Source organism: Canis lupus, chromosome 3, assembly GCF_011100685.1.
Source record: "Canis lupus familiaris isolate Mischka breed German Shepherd chromosome 3, alternate assembly UU_Cfam_GSD_1.0, whole genome shotgun sequence".
Lineage (NCBI taxonomy): Eukaryota > Metazoa > Chordata > Mammalia > Carnivora > Canidae > Canis > Canis lupus.
In genome coordinates this window covers 92,361,676-92,383,124 of record NC_049224.1, presented here as the reverse complement: position 1 = coordinate 92,383,124, position 21,449 = coordinate 92,361,676, and the positions used below count along the sequence as shown (strand labels likewise).

Sequence of the window (21,449 nt, the reverse complement as noted above, 5' to 3'; positions counted from 1 at the left end):
GACACCATGAGCCTCAGTGAGGAGCAGGTGCAGCACTTCCTGGACCAGAACCCCGACTTCACGGACCAGTACTTCGGGAAGACGCTGAGCCCCGAGCATGTGGCTGGCGCCTGCGGGGACGGGCAGCCCACGGACTGCGCCAGCTTCCGCGAGCTGTGCCAGGTGGAGGAGAGCGCGGCGCTGTTCGAGCTGGTGCAGGACATGCAGGAGAGCGTGAACATGGAGCGCGTGGTGTTCAAGATCCTGCGGCGCCTCTGCACCATCCTGCGTGCTGACCGCTGCAGCCTGTTCATGTACCGGCAGCGCAACGGCGTGGCCGAGCTCGCCACGCGCCTCTTCAGCGTGCAGCCAGGCAGCGCCCTGGAGGACTGCCTGGTGCCCCCCGACTCGGAGATCGTCTTCCCGCTGGATATTGGGGTGGTGGGCCACGTGGCTCAGACCAAGAAGATGGTGAACGTCCAGGACGTGACAGAGGTGGGCTCTGGGCCGCAGCGGGCGGGGCAGGCAAGGAGTCCCCGTAGGTCCCAGGGGTCAGCCTGCATGACATGTGCGCACCTCCACGTCCAGGAAGGCAGCCTGGGGCAGTGGGGGGGCGGGGTGGCTGGGCCAGAGCCTGCAGAAAGGAAGACAGCCAGCTCTGGGGTGGCCGGGAGGGTGTCTGGGCAGGGCCGCTGCCCCCGTGACCCAGACGTCCCTGGACAGAGGACTGGGGAGGAAGGGGTCAGAGCAGGGGCTGGTGCGAAGGCCCAGAAGGGAAGGGCCAGTGGGCCCCAGAGCCCCAAACTCACAACCTTCTAGGGGACCATGCTGCCTCCTGGCACGGCAAGTTTGGGGGTTCAGGAGAGGCGCGGGGAGACCAGGCTAGCCAGGAAAGGTAGGCAGCAGTGCACAGAGCTGAGATTCAGGGTCCTGTATGAGGGGCAAGGGGGAGGCGGGGGTGTGGAGGTACGAGGAGACCAGGAACCCTGTGGGGGACACCAGGGGGCTGGGGCCAGGGGATGGAGGTGCCCCTCGGGTGTGCGTGAGGGGCAGGCCCCCAAGGGGAGCACGGGGATGAGGGGCTCCAGGAGGGAGCAGGAAGCTCCTGCTGGGGGAGGACAGGAGCCACTGCCTCGGCCCCTCCGGCCCCTCCCGCCTCTGAGAGGGGGAGCAGGAGCCCTAAGTCCATCAGCCCCTTGCGCTGTCTGTGAGGGAACCGGAGGGGATGGCCCACGGGGATGGGCCTCTCCTGAAGAGCCCCTGGCTGGCCCCGCTCCCGGGAGACCCACGGACACGTGCACGTCCCCCAGGCGCTCTGGGGCCTGGGAAGGAAGTGATGGCAATCCTCTTAAACTTCTCTGCTCTCGACAACCCTGGGCCCTGGCGACCTGAATATAGTAATCTCTGGGATTAGCTTCATCTTCACTCCATTTTAAGAAATGGGTCACCCCCTGCATGGGGATGCCAGGAGCCTGAACGACCCGGAAGCCAAGGCAGCTGGCGGGGGAGCGGGGGTGTGCACCGAGCCGTCCTCCGCCCCTTCCCTCCTTCTACCGTGACCCCTCCCTGCTCTGAGGCTGGGGTGCCTCTCCGCCCCAGGGGTCTGTCCTCCGGCTGCCCCCCGCTTCAGGTGGCAGGGCTGTTCTAGGTCCTGTGCCCTCCCCCTCCTAAGGCCTTGGCTTCTCGAGACCTTCCACCTCCGCCAGGATAGGCCACTCTGCTCTCTCCCGGGTGAGCGAGGGATCAGGCCCGTAGCGCCTCAACCCTCAGGGCTGCGCCAGGTCTTGTTTACCTCAGATGCGGTGAAGTGACAGCAGAGTCGAAATCTGCCCAACAGCGAGTTTTCAGTAAGTGGGTCACGAAGACCTAAGCAATGCAAGTGTCAGGCTCCTGGACGCACACTGTCTTCAGAAGGGAGACTGAGGCAGAGGGCCTTGCTCCACTGGGACTCCGGCACCACCCTTGCTCCATGAGAAATCATGGGGGCTGTTTCTGGAGAGCAGGGTGTGCCCGGGGGAGGGACCCCTCGCAGGCAGCAAGGACGGCTGCTGTGTGGTGGCAGGAGGAGGACATCACCTTAGCACCACTTGGCAGCTCTTGAGACCCCCGAGGGCTCCTGGGAAGGCAGCCAGGCAGAGAAGGCTCTGGAAGGAGGTGGAGCCGCAGCTCAGCCACAGGCCCTGCCTCTGTGGTCATCTCTGACCCCCTCCAAAGAGCTGTGGGCCCAGAAACAGCCCATCACGAGGGTCCTGCATGTTGCCAAGGTGTCCAGACCCCGGTTGTGGCCGCCAGCCGTTGTGGGCTCAAAGGAGGCTGGGCTGGCATGAGGGACATGGTTTGTGGGGAAGTTCTGGGTGCCAGGCCAGCTCAGAAGAGGAAGGAGGGCAGCACAACCAGGCCGGCCATTGGGGCACAGACGGGCCAGGAGGGTGGGTGCTGCAGGTGAGCAATGACGAGGGTCCAGGCAGTGGGGACAGAGTTGGAGGCGCTTTAGAGCAGTCACAGGACCCCTAGACCTGCTGAGCCTGAGGCGGCAGGAGGTGCCAAGGTGACAGCAGGGTCCTTTCCCTGGGGTGATGGGTGAGTTCCAACTCCTGGAATGGGGGGCCTGAGAGCACAGATGTTCTGGGAATGAGGCTTAGGGTGCAATGGGCCTGGGGCTGCTCCTATTCAGACACTCTGGTTCCAGGACTCCGGAGCCTGAGCATCGTCCGCTGCCCTCCAGGGGGTTGGGGCCCTGGGCGAGGCTCTGGGACCGCAGGGTCTGATTCAGTAGAGCAGCCGGGGTAGGGTACGAGCGTGTGGAATGCAGGTGACCCCAGGCCTTGGGCGACGTTGCTCAGAGAGCACAGCTCCTGGCCAGAGCCTGCTCTTGACCTGAGGCTCCCCTCACCGTGCATGTGGGCTTCGGGAGCCGATGAGCAGCCTCCAGGGAGAGGCTGCAGCCCCAGGCCACGGCGTGAAGGCCCCAGTGCGGCGGGACCCGAGGGGGTGTCTGGCACAGCGTGGGGTGCCTGGGAGCAGGGCACGCTGTGCAGGACCCCAGATGGCCGCTGCCAGGCAGCAAGGAACGTCTGCCGGGAGACTGGGCCGCGTGGCCAGGGCAGCAGAGCCACGGAGCGGTGGGTGCCCAGGACACCAGAGAGGTCACGAACGTGGAATGCGGGGGCCTGACCTCCCATTGGCCCGAACTGTGGCCCAGCTGCCCCTGCAATGGAGGCTGGACGGTGGACGCGGCCCCCTTGGGCCACATGGAGGCCGGGCCACAGAGCGGGCACGGGAAGTCACGGGGGTCAGTCACCCCTCTGTCTGCTACGGGACCGACAGTCCTCGAGTAAACCCGCAAGAGCTCCCCTAACAGCAAATAATAATAACAAAATGTAGGAAGCATTTACAGGGGTTTCCTCACTCCACCCACGCTGACCGGGGAGGAGCGGGCACGGGGGTCATCCCATCCTTGCTGGGGGTCACATGGTGGTAGGCCCAGGCCCTACCCAGGAAGTCCAAGTCTGAGCCGTCCACTGCAGCTCTGCGTCTGGTCACTCGGGCCCCACGCAAATAAATATCAGCCCCGGGAAGTCAGAGGGTGGAGCGGGAGTCACATCCACTCTGAAGCACAGAGTCCTTGTCACCCCGAGGGGCCTCACCGGGGTCAAGGCCAAGCCCAGCTGACCCGTTCCCTGTAGAGACACAACAGAAGAGCCCCTCAACCAGCCCCCAGTCAAGGAGAGGCCCCCAGAGCAACTCTAAGACTAGCAGGACCCGCCCAGGGGCCACAAGTGGACAAAGGCCCCATCTACGGACCCCATGGAGCAGACGCTGGCGGAGCATGGCCCCAGGGGATCGGCAGGGACCCTCCACGTGACTCACACTCTCCCTTTATGCAGCCAACACAGTTTTGGGGAGGAGCCTGTGGGGGTGAGAGGAGAGGGCACCCTGAGCTAGAAGGGGCTTCGGGTTGGGCCAGGGACACAGACTCCAGGGGTAACTCCGAAGCTGCCTTGGCCAGATGGCGGCAGGACCCAGCCAGGCCCAGCCCCAGCCTGTGAGGCCTCAGGAGAGTGTGTGCTCGAGGCCTGGGGTCATGGGCTCCAATGGGGAGGAGAGGGCTGCAGCCACGGGAACAGCCACAGGCCGCGTTCTCATCCTGCGGGGGCGCCTGATGCCCCGGCCGGGCCTCGGCGGAGCTCGGGGCCTGCCCCACGGGGCAGGAGCCCGGGCCCACAGGCTGACCGCCTCCCTTCCCTCCTCCTGCCCCAGTGCCCCCACTTCAGCCCCTTCGCCGATGAGCTGACCGGCTACGAGACCAGGAACATCCTGGCCACACCCATCATGAACGGCAAGGACGTGGTGGCTGTCATCATGGCCCTGAACAAGCTCGACGGCCCGTGTTTCACAAGCGAGGACGAAGACGTGAGTGTCCGCGGCCACCCCGGCCCAGTCCCCCCACGCCCCGCGGCTGTGAGCTCGCACCCAGCCGCAGGCTCTGCACCCCCTGTGCCGTGGGTCTCTTCCCATGGGGCCCGCCCCGCCCCCTGTGGGTCCCGCCCCCATGGGTCTTCCCCCCCGTGGGTCTCTTCCTGCCCCCTGTGGGTTCCGCCCGTGGGTGTCCCCCCGTGGGTCCCGCCCCCCATGGGTCTCTTCCCATGGGTCCCACCCCCGTGGGTCTCTTCCCACCTCCGTGGGTTCTGCCCCCGTGGGTCTCTTCCCAGCCCCCCGCCGTAGGTACCCCCCCGGGTCCCGCCTCCGTGGGTCCCACCCCCCGTGGGTTTCTTCCCGCCGCCCCCCTTGGGTCCTGCCCCCCCGCCGGCCCCTGCCAAGCTTGCTGCCCGGGAGGCCACTGGGCCAGGCAGCCAGCGTCTCCGCCTCGCACACCTGAACACCTGAAAGCCACCGGGGTTTCTAACTCCTGCTATTCTAATGCCTGCTGCAGGTTTTTCTGAAGTACCTGAACTTCGGCACCTTAAACCTGAAGATCTACCACCTGAGCTACCTTCACAACTGCGAGACGCGCCGAGGCCAGGTACCTGCGCACCCACGAGGACGGGGTGGGGCCTGATGGGAGCGAGGCGGCCGGTGCGAGGATGGGTGTAGAGCCCGCGGGCAGTGAGCTGTGTCCTCCGGCCTCGGTCCACGGGGGGCGGGGAGAAGGCGGCTCCTGTCCACGGGGGCCGGGGAAGCTGAGATGCGGCCCTGGGCTGAGCCTCAGCAGATCTGGAGGGTGCCCTGGTCGCTCCACCCACCCCGCTTTCTGCTCTGTCTGCAAATGCTCTGTGCATCCTGGCCGTGGGCTAGAAATCCGCTTCACAGGAGGAGAGGCTCCTGTGCAGGAGGGGCAGCCTGAGCAGGGGTCTGGGGTCATAGGCAGCCCCACTGGTTGGGGAAGAAAAAAAAAGCCTCTGGGAAAGATACCTGCCCGGGGCATGGCTGTGCTAAGGGGGCAGCGGGAGGACCCTTGGGGAGGACCCGACGACCCCCGGGCAGAGGAAGAACATGGCCCGAGGCCTTCAGAATCGGCGGCTGGGGCTGCTCAGGCAGGGCTGGGGCAGCGGGGGCAGCTGGAGGGCTGCGGGCTACGGTGCCTTGCGGGGGGCGGCGGTGAGCCCCGCTCAGGAACAGGCGCCTCTGCCGGGGTCCGGCTCCCTTCGCCCTTCTATTGATTTGCTTCTCCCCTGGTTACATCAGGCTGCGGGTCGGGTGTGGGGTGGAAGCCGTCAGCCTGGGGCTCCGCTCCTCGCCCGGCCCGTCTGCAGCTGCGGGAGCCTCTCCGTGGGCCTGGGGCGTGGCACATAAGCCAGCGCCCCGGGCTTCTGTTTGTGGGCTGGGGGGCGGGCAGGTGTGTTGTCTGGGGGGGGAGGGGGGCACTTACTTTCTGGCGCGACCGGATGCCCCAACGCACCCGTGTTTGCGGCCTAGCCCTGACCCAGCAGTTCCCCAAGGAGCCCCGCTGCCCGCACCGGGGAGGGTCTGGGGAACCAAGGGCCGGGCGCCTCCCTGCCACCAAGGTGGCCTCTCCGGGTCCCGTGGCTCACAGGGAAGGAGGCTCACGTGCGCGCCAGCCCACGCACACACACATCTGCAAGTACTTCCACGTGTGACTGTGAATCCGCGTGAGGTCAACCCGAGCTCTCGCTGGGCCGGTCACCGCGCAGGTGGCCCTGGCCTCCCCGCTTGCTGGGACTCGAGTTGCCCCCCCCCACCCGCCGCCCCTACCCGCTCCCGTCGTTCTGCTCACTCACCAAGTGCTCAGTCGCAGTGGGTGCACAGCGAGAACCCACTCGCTAGGCCGTCCCCACGGGACACATCTTACCAAGCGGAAGACAGTGTTCATGTGCAGCCCCGTTGTCTTTAGTCTTACAGACTGCTTATTTCCAAAAATGCTTCGATCACATCCTTTCTCGCCTCCTTCAGCGAGGTGCTTTCAGATGGTGGTTTGATTCTCTCGTCAAGTCTGCATTCCTTCGTGGAATCCCCCAACCGCTAAGTGACTGGTTTATGCGCACGTGTGAAGGCTCACCCTTTGTGCTGGAAATTTCTAGAGGCCTTAACAAATGCATCATGACAGGGACACACAATTACAGCATCACACAGAGTGACCTCACTGCCCTGAACATCCCCCACGCTCCACCCGCTCATCTCTCCCTCCCCACCTGCACCGAACTTTGGCTGTCTCCAGCTTTGCCTTTTCCAGAAAGTCATAGAGTTAGAACCATGCCGTGTATAGCTTTTGCAGGTTGGTTTTTTTCCCTTAAAATGCATTTAAGATTCTTCTACGTCTTTTTATGGCTTGATAGCTCATTTCTTTTGAGTGCTGAATAATATTCCATTGTGTGGATGAATCACATTCACCTATGAAAGGACACCTTGATTGCTTCCAGTTTGGGGCAATTATGAGTAAAATTGCTATAAACATTTGTGTGCAGGTTTTTAGTAGCATGTAACTTTTCAGTTCAGTTGAGTATATACCAAGGAGTGCGAGGAGCGCTGGATAATATGGTATAACTGTTACTTAGCTTTGTGAGGAACCGCCAAAAAGCAACTGTGCCACTTTGCATTCCCATCATCGAGGAATGAGAATTCCTGTCGCTCTGGATCCTTGTCAGTTACTTGGATCTTAGTCTTTCCAATAAGTGTATCTCATTTTTGTTTTAATTTATAACTCCCTAATGATGAGTGCTATTGAGCATCTTTTCATATATTTATCTGCCATCTATATATCTTATTCTTTTTTTTTTAAAGATTTATTTATTTATTTATTCATGATAGTCACAGAGAGAGGAGAGAGAGGCAGAGACACAGGCAGAGGGAGAAGCAGGCTCCCTGAGGGGAGCCCGATGCGGGACTCGATCCCAGAACTCCGGGGTCACGACCTGAGCCAAAGGCAGATGCTCAACCGCTGAGCCACCTAGGCGACCCCAGGAGTTTTAAATTTTAATGAAGTCCAATTAATTATTGTTTTCTTCATAAAGTGTAGTTAAGTGTTCTATCTTAAAACTCATTACCACGTCCATCTATAGGTGAATGGATAAAGTAGATGTGAGACAGCTGATAGATATAATGGAATATTATTCAGCTATACAAAGAATGAAATCTTGCCCCTTCCAATGACACGGTTGGAGAGCATATTGCTGAACAAAAGAAGTCAGAGAAAAATACCACGTGATTTCACTTATATATGGAATTTAAAAAATAAAAGAAACAAGCAAAGAGGAAAAAAAGAGGGAGGAAACAAAAACAGGGAACACACTGATGGTTCCCCGAGGGGAGGTGGGGGGTAGGTGAGAGAGGTATTGGGGATTAAGGAGGGCGCTTGCAGGGGTGAGCATCGCTGTTGTATGGAAGTTCAATCACTGCATCGTACACCTGAAACTAAGATAGACTGTATGCTAACTAACTGGAATTAAAATAGCAGAGTTTTTTAAAAACTTCATTGCCAAATTCAAGGTCACCCATATTTTCTTCTATGTCGTCTTCTAGGAGTTTTATAGTTTTGTGTTTTATAGTTAGGTCCATGAATTAATATTTATAAAAGGTGTCAGGTCTGGGTCTAGATACACTTGTTAGCATATGGATGTCAAATTGTGCAAAAATTATCCTTTCTCCATTGAATTGCCTTTGTTTCTTCATCAAACTACAGTTATGTGGGTCTATTTCTGGGTTCTCTGTTGTTTTATTGATGTATGCATCTATTTTTTCACTAATACCATAGAGTCTTGATCATTTTAGCTTTATAGTCCTGAAATCAGAAATATCAATTCTCTAAATTTTTTTCCTGTAGTATTATACTGGCTATTCCATGGGGGGGGGGGGCGGTGACTTTCCACACAGACTTTAAAATCAGTTTGTTTATCCCCACAAAACAGCTTGCTGATATTTTAGATGGGACTGCATTTGTTAATTTGTACCTTAGTATTTCATTTTTATGCTAATGTAAGTGGTTCTGTGTTGTTGATTTCAAGTTCCAATTAGGTATTGATGAATGTAAAGAAAAGTGACTGACTTTCATATATTAACCTTGTATCCTGTGACCTTAAAACAATCACTTATTAGTTGCAGGAAGGTTTTTTTAAATTGATTCCTTGGTATTTTCACATAGACAATCACGTCATCTGCAGGCAGACAGTTTTATTCCTTCCCTTCCAATCAATATATATAGTATTTCTTTTCTTTTTTATTTTACTGCACTTGCTAGGACTTCCGTTGAATATGAGCAGTGAGAGGGGACATCGTTGCCTTATTCCCAATACTAGGGGGAAACATCCAGTTTCTCACCATTAAGTTTGATGCTCACTAAAGGGTTTTGTAGAATTTTCATCTATCTAAGGAAGCTTATTTCTGTTTGGCATAGAGTTTCTATTCTGAATGAGTGCTGGATTTTTGTCAAATGCTTGTTCTCCATCGATTGATACGATCATGTTACTTTTTCCTTCTTTAGCCTGCTAATGCGGTAGAGTACTTTTTTTTTAAGATTTTATTTATTTATTCATGAGAGACACAGGGAGAGAGAGAGAGGCAGAGACACAGGCCGAGGGAGAAGCAGGCTCCCTGCAGGGAGCCCGATGTGGGACTCGATCCCGGATCCCCAGGATCAGGCCCCAGTCTGAAGGAGGCGCTAAACGGCTGAGCCACCAGGGCTGCCCTGTGGTAGATTAAATTAATTGATTTTCAAATGTTGAGCCAGCTTTGTATACCTGAGATAAATCCCACTTAGTCATGTAATGTACTTATTTTTATACATTATTGGATTGGTTTTGCTAATATTTTATGGAGATTTTTTGCATCTATGTTGATAAGACATTTTGGTCTATAGTTTTTCTTTCTCGTGATGTCTCTATCTGGTTTTGGTATTAGGTAATGCTGGCTTCGTAGAATGGGTTAAGAGGTGTTCCCTCTGCTTCTATTCTTTGAAAGAGATTGTACTGAATTTGGTGTAATTTCTTATGTAATTTCTTCCCTTGATCAATGAATTCGTCAAGGACCAGTGCTTTCTTTTTGGGAGATTATTATTCCAATATTTTTAATACATATGCTTCTGTTCAGATTATTCCATTTCCCCTTATATGGCTGTTGGTAGTTTATATCTTTCAAAGCATTGAAAAATTCATTTAATCTAAGTTGTCACATTTGGGGGCTCAGTGTTGTTCTTAGTGTTTATTATTTTTTTTTCTTCTGCTTGCTTTAGGCTTAAATTGATTTTCCTTTTCTAGTTTCCTAAAATTAGATTATTGATTTCAGGTCTTGCTTCTCCTCTAATCCTCTATCCTCCTAATATTATCCTCCTCTAATCCCCTCTGTCCATTTAATGTTGTAAACATCCCTCTAAGCACCGCTTTCACTACATCCCACAAATTTTAATAAGCTGTATTTTTTTTTCATTTAGCTCAAACTCTATAAATTTCTTTCGAGAATTCTTCTTTGACCCATGTATTATTTTTTTTTAAATATTTTATTTATTTATTCATGAGAGATACAGAGACAGAGACAGAGACAGAGGCAGAGACACAGGCTCCATGCAGGGAGCCTGAGGTGGGACTCGATCCCGGGGCCTCAGGATGAGGCCCTGGGCCGAAGGTGGCTCTAAACCGCTGAGCCCCCCGGGGCTGCCCTGACCCATGTATTATTTAGAAGAGTTCTGTTTCATATATTTTGGAATTTTCCAGCTACTTTCTGTTTAATTTCTGATCTCTAGTATAATTCTACTGTTTTATGAAAATATATTCCTTATTATTTTTATTGTTTTACATATGTTAAGATGTGTTTTATGGCCCAGAATATGGTCTATTTGGGTGAGTGCTCCATGTGACCGTGAAAGAACATGTATTCAGCTGTTGTTGGATGCGGGGTCTGTTGATGTCCGTTATCTCCAGAGCTGTTTAGCTCACCTCTCACTGATTTTCTGCCCGCCAGGTCTATCAATTAGTGACAGAAGCGCGCAGAAGTTGGCCAGCTCGCGGGTTTATCTACTGCTCCCCCAATTCTACCAGCTTGCTAGGTGCATACGCAGCAAGGGTGCTCTCTCCTTGGAGAAATGCCCCCCCTGTCATTATGTACTGTCCCTTTTTACCGCTGACAGTTTTCCTTCTTCTAAAGTCTGCTTTGTCTACAACAGATGCAGCTACTCCAGCTTTCTTCTGATCGGCACGAGCATGCTATAGTATTTCTCCATCTCTTTACTTTTTTTCTAATTATTTTTATTGTGGTAAAAGACATAAAATTTACTGTCTTAACCAAGTCTACAGTTCAGTCGTATTAGGTACATTCATATTGTGTAACCAACTCCAGCATCCGTCTCCCGAACTCTCCGCATATTCCCAAACTGAAACTCTATCCTCATTAAATACTAATGCCCCAGTGCCCTTGTCCCCAGGCCCTGGCACCCATCACCCTACCCTCTGTCTCTGTGCTTCTGGCTACTCAAAGTACCCTGTGTAAGTGGAAGCTTACGGCATCTGTCTTTTTGTGACTAACTTGTTTCATTTCACATAAAGTCCTTGAGGTTCGTCCATTTTGTGGCAGGTATCCAAATTTCTTTCTTTTTAAGACTAAATAACATTCCGTTGTCTGGAGAGACTACATTTTGCTATCGTTACGTCCATCAGTGGACGTCGGTTTCCTTCCACACTTTAACTACTGTGAATAGCATCGTTATAAATCGGAGTGCACAAACATCCCTTTGAGACACTGCTTTCAGCTCTTTTGTACACACCCAGGTGTGGAATTGCTAGGTCATTCTAGTTTTAATTTTTTGAGAAACTTTCATACTGTTTTCCACAGTGGTGGCACCATTTTCCATTTTCACCAACAGTGCACAGGGTTCCAATTTCTCCACACCCTCTCCAGCACTTGTTATTTCCTGTGTGTTTCTATGGTAGCACACTAATGGGTGTGAGGTGGTACTTCATTGCAGTTCGAGTGTGCATTGCCCTAATGATCAGTAATGTTGATCATTCTTTCATGTGAGTATTGGCCATCTGTGTATCTTCTTTGGAATGTCTGTTCAAGTCCTTCACCCATTTGGGCAACAAAAACTCAGTTTTTGTTGTTAAGTTTTAGGGATTCTTTACATTTTCTGCATATTCACCCCTTACAAGATATATGATTTACAAATATTCTCTCTCATTCTGTGGGCTGCCCTTTTTACCTTTGATGCACGGAAGTTTTAATTTTCAGAAAGTCCAATTTTTTTCTTTTGTTGACTATGCCTTCATCCCAAACTCAGTACCAAGAAGCTTTTGTCCTACATTTTCTTTTAAGAGTTTTGTAGTTTTCGGCCTTATATTTAGATCCTTCATTTTTAGTTAATTTTTGCAAAAGATGTGAGGTAAGGATCCACCTTAATTATTTTGCATGGAAATATCCAGTTTTCCCAATACCATTTGTTCAAAGACTATCTTTTCCCCCAGTGAATGATCTTGACACCTTTGTTGAAAATCATTTGACCATTTATGTGAGGGTTTATTTTTGAACTTTCTATTCCATTCCATGGATCTCTATGTCTGTCTTTATGTCAGTATTATAATGTTTTGATTAAGGTAATTTTGTAGCAAGTCTTGAATTCAGGAAGTATAAGTCCTCCTCCTTGTTCTTCTTTTCCGAGATTGGCTATTTAGGACCCTTGAGATTCCACATGAACTTAAGGATGGATTGTTGTTGTTTTTTTTTTTATTTCTGCAAAAACATCATTGAGATTTTCATAGGGATTACATTGAATCTCTAGGTCACTTTAAGTGATATTGATATTGTAGCAATATTAAGTCTTCCACTTCATGACTAAAGCATGTCAATTTATTTATGTCTTCTTTATTTCAGCTATGTTTTCTAGCTTTAGTTCTCATAACAATACTAGCTTTTATAATGGCCCATGTACTTACCTTTATTGAAATCTTCATTTCTTCATACAGCTTTGAGTCCATCTTATGTCCTTTCATTTCCACTGCAGGACTCCCTTTAACATTTCTTGCAGGGAAGGTCTAGTGGTGGCAAATGCCCTCAGCTTCTGTTTACCTGGGAATGTCTTGATTTCTCTCTCAGTTTTGAAGGACAGCTTGGCGGATATAAGATTCTTGGTCGACAGGGTTTTTTTTTCTTTTACCTTTGATTTTAGCTTTTTCTTTGACTTTGATTATGTCAACCTATTCTGACCTCCAAAATTTCTTGTAAGAAATCTGCAGACAACCTCAGGAGCCTTGTGTGTGACAAGTCACCTTCCTCACTGTTTTCAAGGTTCTCTTTGTCTTGGCTTTTGATAGTTGATTATAATGTGTCTTGGTGTCGGTGTTTTTAGTTCATCTCATTTGGAGTTTGTTGAACTTTAGTTCACATTCATGTATTTCATCAAATTCAGAGGGTTTCCAGCCCTTATCTCTTCAAACACTGTCTCTGTGTATCCCTCTGCCCTGGCAAGGTCTGGCCCCCCTCCCTTAGGGCTGACGGGCTGAGTTGCTCTCATTCTGCCCTTGCCCTGTGGCCCCCTCTTCTCCCAGAAGTGGATAAATGCAGCTTCCTCTCAGTCAGGCCCCAGAATTGCTTTGAGGACATTTCCCCAACTCTTATCAGCAGCATCTCCAAACAGTGGCCTCGGGCCAGGATTCAAATCCAACCCCATACATTGTAGGTGTAAGTCTGAGAGCGTTTTCTTGGCCCTGACCACACACACGTTCCCCCACTGGGTGTTGCCCAGGTCGAGGGAGGGGTGCAGTTTCCTCCAGGGGAAGCCAGGTTTTTAATTATCTGTCTGTTGTGTCCTGAGCCCCCACTTCAGTGTCCAACTACCCCCACTCCCCTTTATAAATATAATCAGGGCTCTGTCTGCCACTGTCACTGACACATCTCAGGGTCCTTCTGCTCCTGCACCCTGACTCAGGAGTCAGAGCTATGCTTGGAAAACTTGGGTCACGTCACTGGGTGGCCTCAGGGGCTCCCATGCAGTCCCCTCCTCTCCTCTGACTTTCCCCACCCCCCGCTCCACCCCAGCCATCGTCCCCATGGGGTCCCTCTGCCAGGAACAGCTTCCACACACTGTGCAGCTCCTCTGCAGGGCACCCCCCGCCCCAGCTCCACATCCAGCGCTGCTCTCCTGTTCCCTCGGTCTACTCATATCTTGTAACAAGCTGAACGGCTGCTCATTTTGATCGTGTCCTAGCTGCCCGCCGCCCCCACACAGAAGGGAATCCTAAGACTCGGATTTTTGTCTGTTCTGTCGTCCAGTTACCCCAGCTCTAAACCAGGTAATGAGTATCATTCCGGCAAATGAATTGCCAGCGCCTGGGAACCAAGGGCTACCTGGAAGGCGAGGTTTCTGGCCCCTCGGACCACACGCATGCATGCACGGAGGGCTTCCGGCCAGGGCTCCAGGGGGACTTCGAGGTGGGCGTCCGCGGCTCTCCATGTGCCTTGACTTCCTGCTCAGACATCCCCCCGTCTGGGCAGAAAGCTGTTTCTGACACCTCATACCATGAGCAACATTTTAACCGTAAATAAGTTGCCCGAAGCACAGGGCTGTCCCTCACACACCTTCGGGGAGAAAGGTCCGTAGTGACCAGGGACCGCCCCTGCGCAGTTGCCGTCAAGCCTGCGGCTGCCTCCCCCTGGCCTCCGCGTGCTGGAGAACAGGGCCCCTCCTCTCCGACCTCGCAGCTCTCCAGGGTCCTCACAGCCACTCAGCAGGGCCCTGGCCCCTCAGCCCTGACCACCCTTCTGGCACACTCCACGCAGGGGCTCCTGTCAGTCCCTTTCCGGAAGCGTCGAAGCCATTTGGTCAGAAGTGACAGAAGCAACAAGGTCAACATTAGGTGCAGCCACGGATGCTGGAATTTCTCCATGAGAAATCTACTGAGTCAAGTGACTGGTCAGTTTTAGCAGAGTGACTCCCACTGTCCAGCGGGCCACAGGGCGCCAGAAGCTGGATGAAGGGCCCCACCGGACAGGACTCTGTCCTCTTCCACCTGCTAGGCTGCCCGCGGCCTGCGGCTCACTTGAAGACCACAAGACAGGCACCGCCCTTCCAGGACCGGACAATCTCAGGAGGCCATGTGGACAGCCCAGGGCTCAGCTGCTGGCCCCATATTCTTGTCCTGTGCCCGAGGAGAAACGTTCAGAAGTCAGGAAGCAGCCAGGAGGGGCTGGCACGCCTCTCCCCGCTGAGCAGTGCCAGCCGACTTGGCGGCGGCCCCCGCGTGATGGCCCTGGACAGAGTTGGGGAGGATGTGCCGTAGTACAGACCACCTTCCCATGACAAATCACCCCAGGAGCATGGATAATGGTGAACTCTAGTGAAATAGCAAGGAAACGATGAAGGCATCCTGACGCCTCCTGAAGGGGGAGTGTGGGTCAGGCCTCACTAGGCAGCACTCCCCTCCAGGAGGCCATGCAGGCCTCTGTTGTCCGCCCCTTAGTTTCTGAGGTCACCGCTGCCCCCAGGTTCATGTCGGAGCACAAGTCCATGAAGAGCAGGGCCGCAGCACCCCGCGGATCATGGCTCCGGGCCCGTCGGCCACCTGGTGTTTGGTTCACGTGACATGTGGTGGCGCTGGTGTGCTGGGTGCTGATGTCAGGAAGGGGTGACCCCTCCCCAGGGAGGGGCCGAGGTCCAGGAGATGAGGTGTGACTTGCACCCTAAAGGAGGGGACGGGAGAAGGCAAGAGGCCCTTGGTGAGCCAGGTGAGGCCCTATTGTGAATCAACAAGTTTCCTATATTTTAAAGATGAGATTTCACTTAAGAAGCTGGGTTTGGCGCAGCCGGTTAGGCGTCTAACTCTTGATCTCGGCTCCAGTCTTGACCTCAAGACCTTGAGTTCAAGCTCTGCGTTGAGCTCCCTGCTGGGCGTGGAGGCTGCTTAAGAAACGCAAGCAAGTAAGCCTGAGCCCCGTCCACTGACCCTGAGGGCCCTGGCCTGCTCCTCTCTACCAGGCAACACGGAGGGTGTCAGCCGATGCCGGGGTCTCCTTGGCCTGGCGTCCCGGGGCGGGAAGGGCAGGAGCAGGCTCAGAAGGCCCCAGGCTGGGGTCGAGGCAGTGCTTGAGAGGCCGTCCAGGAGGCCCAGGCCCCAGGAGAGTCAGGAAGAGCCACCACACAGTGACACAGCACAGGCAGCACATGAAGACACCTAGACCAAGTTCCAGAACAGTCCAGGGGGTGGAGCTCAGACGAGCGGCGGCAGGCTCAGGGAGGGCGCTGGTCCTAGATCCTGACTCCACAGATGTGAAGGTTCATCCCGCGGTGTCCCACCTCAACGCTTACTGCGTGTGCCAGACTCGGCTGGGAAAGTTAAAGAAGGAAACGGCGGGGGCGGCTGCGGCCCCCGGTGAGCCGGGCTGCTGGACGTGTGGCCCAGCCATGGAGCCCCGACGTCCTCAGGGCCAGGAGAGAACCTGCTTCAGAGCAGAGGCCAGCGCAGGCCCGACTGGAGCAGGCCGGGCGGGGGGGGGGGGTGGTGCGGGAGGGAGGGATGGGCCGGGGCGGGGAGTCACGGAGGGTCGCCCTTGGGTGCCGTGCTGTGCATCTTCCTCCTGGGGACAGGCTGTCCGACGCCGCTGGCCCCTCGGCCTCCCCCAGCCGGGCTTCCCCATCCTCACCGTCCTAACCTGAGCGCCGTCCGCAGGGGCCCAGGGGGCACGTGGGGGTTAGACGCCCGGGATGAAGGCGCTTGGAAAGGCCCCCAAGACATGCTCGCACTGCTCGTGGGGGGCTCTCGGGGAAGCCTGACTCGTCCTCCAGTCTTCTTCCCAGCACCCTGAGGGGCGAACGTCACTGTCCCCACTTTATGGGTGGGGAGACCGAGGCCTGGCAGTCAGCTGAGGAGAAGCAGATGGGTGGCCCCCTCGCCACGTCGGGGGAGGGCGAAGCATCCTGTGTCCCAGAGCCCCCAGGACTGGGGTGCGGGCCAGCAGCACGGAGGGGGGCCCTGAGCAGTGCATGAGCGGCTGTGGGTCCACGCTGCCCCGTGTATCCGTGCTCAGGCAGCTGCCGGCCCGGGACCGGACCTCACGCCCCAGAGTGCCGAGCTGCACGGCGTCCGTGGGGCCAGCGCGCACGCAGGTGCGAGGTCTCGGTGCCCAGCACTGCGATCCGGAACCGCGGCACCACCCGGCCTCCCGAGCCTGTGCGGGGTGGGCAGCCCTCGCCGGCCACTCAGAGTGGAGCAGCGTGTGGGGCAGCTGCCGAGCACCGGCCCCCCCCGAAACGGCTTTAGGCTCAGACTCCGAGGTGAGGACGCCTTGGAGAAGTGCTGCAAAGGCAGAGGACAGAGCTTGTGCAAAGGCCCTGTGGCCACTCGGAGTGCGTGCCGAGGGCACATGGGAGGGCCATGGGCCTTGGACACTGATGGGCAGAGAGGGGCAGGGCCAGGCCACCAGAAAAGCCTCCTCCAGCCACGGGGGGTAGTGGGTGGATCAGGTCTCCAGGAACCTTGCGGGGGGGGGGGGGCGGGGGCGTGGGAGCTGCGCTGCCTCCTGGTGAGAGCGCTCCGGGGTACAGGGGTCTCCAGGGCCCATTCTTGCCTGGGACAGCAGGGGGTCTGCGAGGGGCTGGGGGCAGCCGTGCAAGGAGGCCCTGGCACCAGGCGACATGCCCTACGGCCGGAAGGTAGCCGGGGAGGCGAGTGCGGCGGCCTGGAGGGCGGGCCTCACGGGGTTCCTCTGGGCCTGGCCAGTGACCCGCGGGCCGACGACCTGGGCAGGCCAAGGCTCACGGAGCAGGTCCTTGAACCGCCACCCTCGAGCCGTTCTATGGTGGAACGCGATGAATGCCCATTCCCAAGACACGGCCTCTCAGGCTGATGGGGGAGGTGGGCTGCTCAGAGTTCCGCCTTCACCCTTCATGCAGCCGCCCCCCCACTCACCCACCCGCCAGGGTGGCTCCGGACCTCTGCGGTCCCACGCGTGTGTACGTGTTGGGGGGGAGTGACAGTTCACACCCAGGTGCTGCTGTGCCCCCAGGTGCTGCTGTGCTCCCCAAGTGTGCTTGGGGGGTGTGGCCACACGCTCACAGGTGTGCCTCCAGGTGCTGCTGTGCTTCCCCAGGTGTGTGTGGAGGTGAAAGTGGCCACAGGCTCACAGGTGTGCCTCCAGGTGCTGCTGTGCTCCCCAGGTGTGTGTGGAGGGGGACCACAGGCTCACAGGTGTGCCCCAAGTACTGCTGTGCCCCCCAGGTGTGCGTGGAGGGGAGCAACAGGCTCACAGGTGTGCCCCAGGTGCTGCTGTGCTCCCCAGGTGTGCGTGGAGGGGAGCGACAGGCTCACAGGTGTGCCCCAGGTGTTGCTGTGCTCCCCACGTGTGCGTGGAGGGGGGGGCACAGGCTCACAGGTGTGCCCCCAAGTGCTGCTGTGCTTCCCCAGGTGTGCGTAGGGGGTGTGGCCACAGGCTCACAGGTGTGCCCCGCAGGTGCTGCTGTGGTCGGCCAACAAAGTGTTTGAGGAGCTGACGGACATCGAGAGGCAGTTCCACAAGGCCTTCTACACGGTGCGGGCCTACCTGAACTGTGACCGCTACTCCGTGGGCCTCCTGGACATGACCAAGGAGAAGGTGAGGCCCGTGCTCCTCCTGGCGCCGCGCCGCCGCAGTGCTGCCTCACTGACCGTCTGTCCCTCCTGTCTCTGCTCAGGAATTCTTTGACGTGTGGCCTGTGCTGATGGGAGAAGCGCAGCCGTACTCGGGCCCACGCACACCCGACGGCCGTGTGAGTCGGGGAGGAGGGGCAAGGCGCAGCCTGAGCAGCGTGGGCATGGGAGGGAGGCTCTGAGCGCTTGTGCTGCCCCTGGCTCCAGCCGCTGCTGGCTGCTCGGGGGCGGGAGGCGGGGGCTGTTCTCCAGGGGAAGGTTGTCAGCCTCTCTGGGACGACCAGCATCTGTCCTGTGTCCTACCCTGAGTCCCTGTAGCAGCTCCGTGAGGAACCGTGTAGACGTATGTGCACGCGCGTGTGCCTGTGCATGAGAGAGGCGGGGTGAAAAGGGCATGGAAGCATGGGCAGAGGTATCTGCCACTTACTGTGTGTCCAATCTGCGGCACACTACCCCGCCCGGCCATGCCTCAGTGTCCCCACCTTCCCCATGAGGGCGGTAGATGCCTTCCTCACAGCGCCGTGTGCCAAGGGTGTAGAAGAGGCCCTGCACGTGGCGTGGCTGTGACCATGACCTGCCACGGTTGTGTGTGTGTGTGCATGTGTGTGTACAGTGGGCCGTGTGCGTCCATGTGAAGGGGGAGTGGACCCAGCTTGTGTGTGGGCTTGAGCGGGACAGAGAACGTGCGTGTGTCCCACGAGTGTCGGGGGGTGGTCTGCGTGTGTGGTCGTATGTAACGGCGTGGGCGCATGTGTGCACTTCCCCGTGTGCACGTGCAGGTTGTGCATAGCTGTGTTGGTGAGGTGCGTGTGCACGTCTGGGCGGGCACTGGGGGGCCCCTCCCCTCCGGGGGCTTCCCTCTGTGGCCTGGCCCTGGGCCGCTCACCACCGCAGCGGTCCTTTCACAGGAAATCGTCTTCTACAAGGTCATCGACTACATCCTCCATGGCAAGGAGGACATCAAGGTCATCCCGTAAGTGCCAGGATTTTACGAGAAGGGCCGGCGGGGGCGGGCACCCCAGACCCCTGCTGGGTGGGCCTCGGGGAGTCACCACATGGATTCAGCAGCCTCCCGGGGGTGCTCCCTCGGCTGTGGGGTGCGCAGGACGGGGAGGGAGGGCGGGAGACACCGTGACGGCCAGGGTGGACCTCCAGGGGCCCAGGTGAGCCATCCAGGTGGCCCCGCCAGCAGCAACTGACCTTTACATCCCTCAGGGTCGCTTCTTAGCTCACCCAGCCACACAGGCCGGGGTGGGGGGGTTTGGGGGGACAGAAGGCACGGCCCGTAGGGCGGGAGGGGATGGGAAACCCGTCCCAGAAGGAACGTGGCTGGGTGGGGGGCAGGGCCGGGCTGCAAACCAGCGAGACTGGGGAGAGCTGCTGGCCGTGTGGCCCCAAGACCCCACGAGCCTGCGAGGACCCCACCCTGCAGGTCCCACAAAGGGACTGGGCTCCCGAGGGGCGGGCCGGCGGGCCAGGGGACCAACGCTGAGCTCCAGGCACTCCTCCAGTGGAAGGGGGGCTCCGACAGGCTGAGGGGCCTCCGTGTAGCAGAGGCAGGACGAGCGGCTCAGACACCCCAAACCTCACCCTGCCTCCTCCGAGTCTCCCGGGGCACGGCCCTTGAGCTTCCCACCACCCCGGAGCTCCGGAAAGGGAATACACGGACACCCAGAGCCCTGAACCGCAGCCCGGCCCGACGCCCTGCTCTCCCCGCAGCTCGCCCCCCGCCGACCACTGGGCCTTGGCCAGCGGCCTTCCGACCTACGTGGCAGAAAGCGGCTTTGTGAGTCTGGGGGCCCCTCCCGCCCCGCCCGCCACCTCCACTGCGGAGGGCACGCCAGGCGAGTAGTGTCCCCGTCCTCTTCCAGATCTGTAACATCATGAACACCGCCGCGGACGAGATGTTCACGTTCCAGGTACGTCCCCCCCTCCTTGCAGAACACGTGTCATGCTCGGCAGGAAGACGCTGTGGTTCCGCAAGGCTGCACCGAAGCAGCGTTTGCTCAAGAAACCACCTCCAAACCTCCAGGGCCAAGGCGGCCCGCATGCCCCGCGGTGCGGGTGGGTGCGGTGGCTGCAGTGGGTGCGCGGCCCGGCTGGAAGGGGCCTCCCGTGGGGCCGGCTCCTCCGGGCAGGGCCCGAGTCAGCGGGGCCACGCCACTGGCCTTGGTCTCCAAGACCTCTCCCGGGACCGGCCAGGGCTCTGGGGCCGCGAGTCGGGAACAGTTGCACCACTCGTGGGGCCGGCAGAGGGACAGCAAGGCCCCACTCCCGAGGACTGAGAGTGTTAGGGGCAGAGGGCCAACCGGGCTGGAGCCTTCGGAGCCAGGGAGCCTGCGTGACCACGGGACCCATGCCCTGGAGCCACCTGCTGGGCACGTAGCCTCAGCTGGGGCCCGTGGGAGAGGTCCCTGCGCAAACCCCCGGACCCGGAGCTCCTGGGCACGGGGTGGAGGTGGGGTGCCGAGCCCACAGGAACCCTGAGCCCTCACTGCCGCCTGGGGGCAGAGGACATGGCTCGTGCCCGCTGGGTGACGGGCCGGGCCGCAAGCAGCGTGGCGGGCACCCTGACGCCTCTCCCTGCAGGAAGGGCCCCTGGACGACTCGGGCTGGGTCATCAAGAACGTCCTCTCCATGCCCATCGTCAATAAGAAGGAGGAGATCGTGGGGGTTGCCACGTTCTACAACAGGAAGGACGGGAAGCCCTTCGATGAGCAGGATGAGGTCCTCATGGAGGTAAAGCGCGACTCGGGGTGGCCCCGGGGGGGACACGGGCACAGCGGGGGAGCCCTCGCCGCCTTCCGCCTGCGGCCCGAGGACGCGCCCACGGGTGGTGGCACCGCCGCTCTGCCCGCAGTCCCTCACTCAGTTCCTGGGCTGGTCGGTACTGAACACCGACACCTACGACAAGATGAACAAGCTGGAGAACCGCAAGGACATCGCCCAGGACATGGTCCTGTACCACGTGAGATGCGACAAGGACGAAATCCAGCTGATCCTGGTACCACTCCTGTCGCCCACGGCCCCTTCTGCCCAGAGGGGAGGCAGGCCATCCCGCGGGGGGAGGGAGGCTGTGGGCGAGCCCTGAGCCCCCCTGGCGGCCCACAGGCTCCGCGCAGCCAGCGGCTGTCCCTTCCCTGCGTCCCGGGCCCGAGCGGGTGGCGGTCATCTGCATGCTGGCCTCCCGCAGGCGTCGTCCATGTGCCGGGGAGGCCGGGACGGACCCAGGGAAGGGCAGCCGCTGCCTGCACCGTCACCTACCTCTGAGGCTGCGGCTGGGGCTTCCAATCGGCTTGTGCCAGAAGCCACCTTGGGCCCCCAGGAGGGGCGCAGGGGGTGCTGTCGCCCCGTCCCCGCCATGAGGGGCCCCGTCCCCCCACAAGGGGCCCCGTCCCCCCCACGAGGGGCCCC

The 21,449-nt window shown here is 57.6% G+C and overlaps 1 protein-coding gene and 1 long non-coding RNA gene across 8 annotated transcripts in view; one reads left to right on the top strand and one right to left on the bottom strand.

Annotated features, from left to right (window-relative positions):
- Window positions 1-21,449, top strand: part of PDE6B (phosphodiesterase 6B) — a 28,188-nt gene continuing 6,739 nt past the window's right edge. The window contains exons 1-10 of the mRNA NM_001002934.2: window positions 1-474; window positions 4,240-4,392; window positions 4,913-5,002; window positions 17,860-18,000; window positions 18,080-18,154; window positions 18,944-19,008; window positions 19,755-19,821; window positions 19,907-19,954; window positions 20,625-20,774; window positions 20,896-21,039. Of these exons, the coding sequence (NP_001002934.2) occupies window positions 7-474; window positions 4,240-4,392; window positions 4,913-5,002; window positions 17,860-18,000; window positions 18,080-18,154; window positions 18,944-19,008; window positions 19,755-19,821; window positions 19,907-19,954; window positions 20,625-20,774; window positions 20,896-21,039 (1,401 nt within the window). The 5' untranslated portion in view covers window positions 1-6. The remainder of the gene's footprint in view (window positions 475-4,239; window positions 4,393-4,912; window positions 5,003-17,859; window positions 18,001-18,079; window positions 18,155-18,943; window positions 19,009-19,754; window positions 19,822-19,906; window positions 19,955-20,624; window positions 20,775-20,895; window positions 21,040-21,449) is intronic.
- Window positions 10,049-21,326, bottom strand: LOC111095329. Of its 7 annotated transcripts, XR_005357424.1 has the most exons (4): window positions 18,922-21,326; window positions 18,339-18,398; window positions 16,063-18,103; window positions 12,059-15,736 (listed from the first exon to the last, which is right to left on the bottom strand). It is a non-coding gene; the product is annotated as an uncharacterized LOC111095329 (long non-coding RNA). The 7 variants fall into 7 exon arrangements; XR_005357422.1 differs by having other exon boundaries at window positions 10,049-12,147; window positions 12,351-15,736; window positions 16,063-21,326; XR_005357425.1 differs by having other exon boundaries at window positions 12,059-15,294; window positions 15,386-15,736; window positions 16,063-21,326.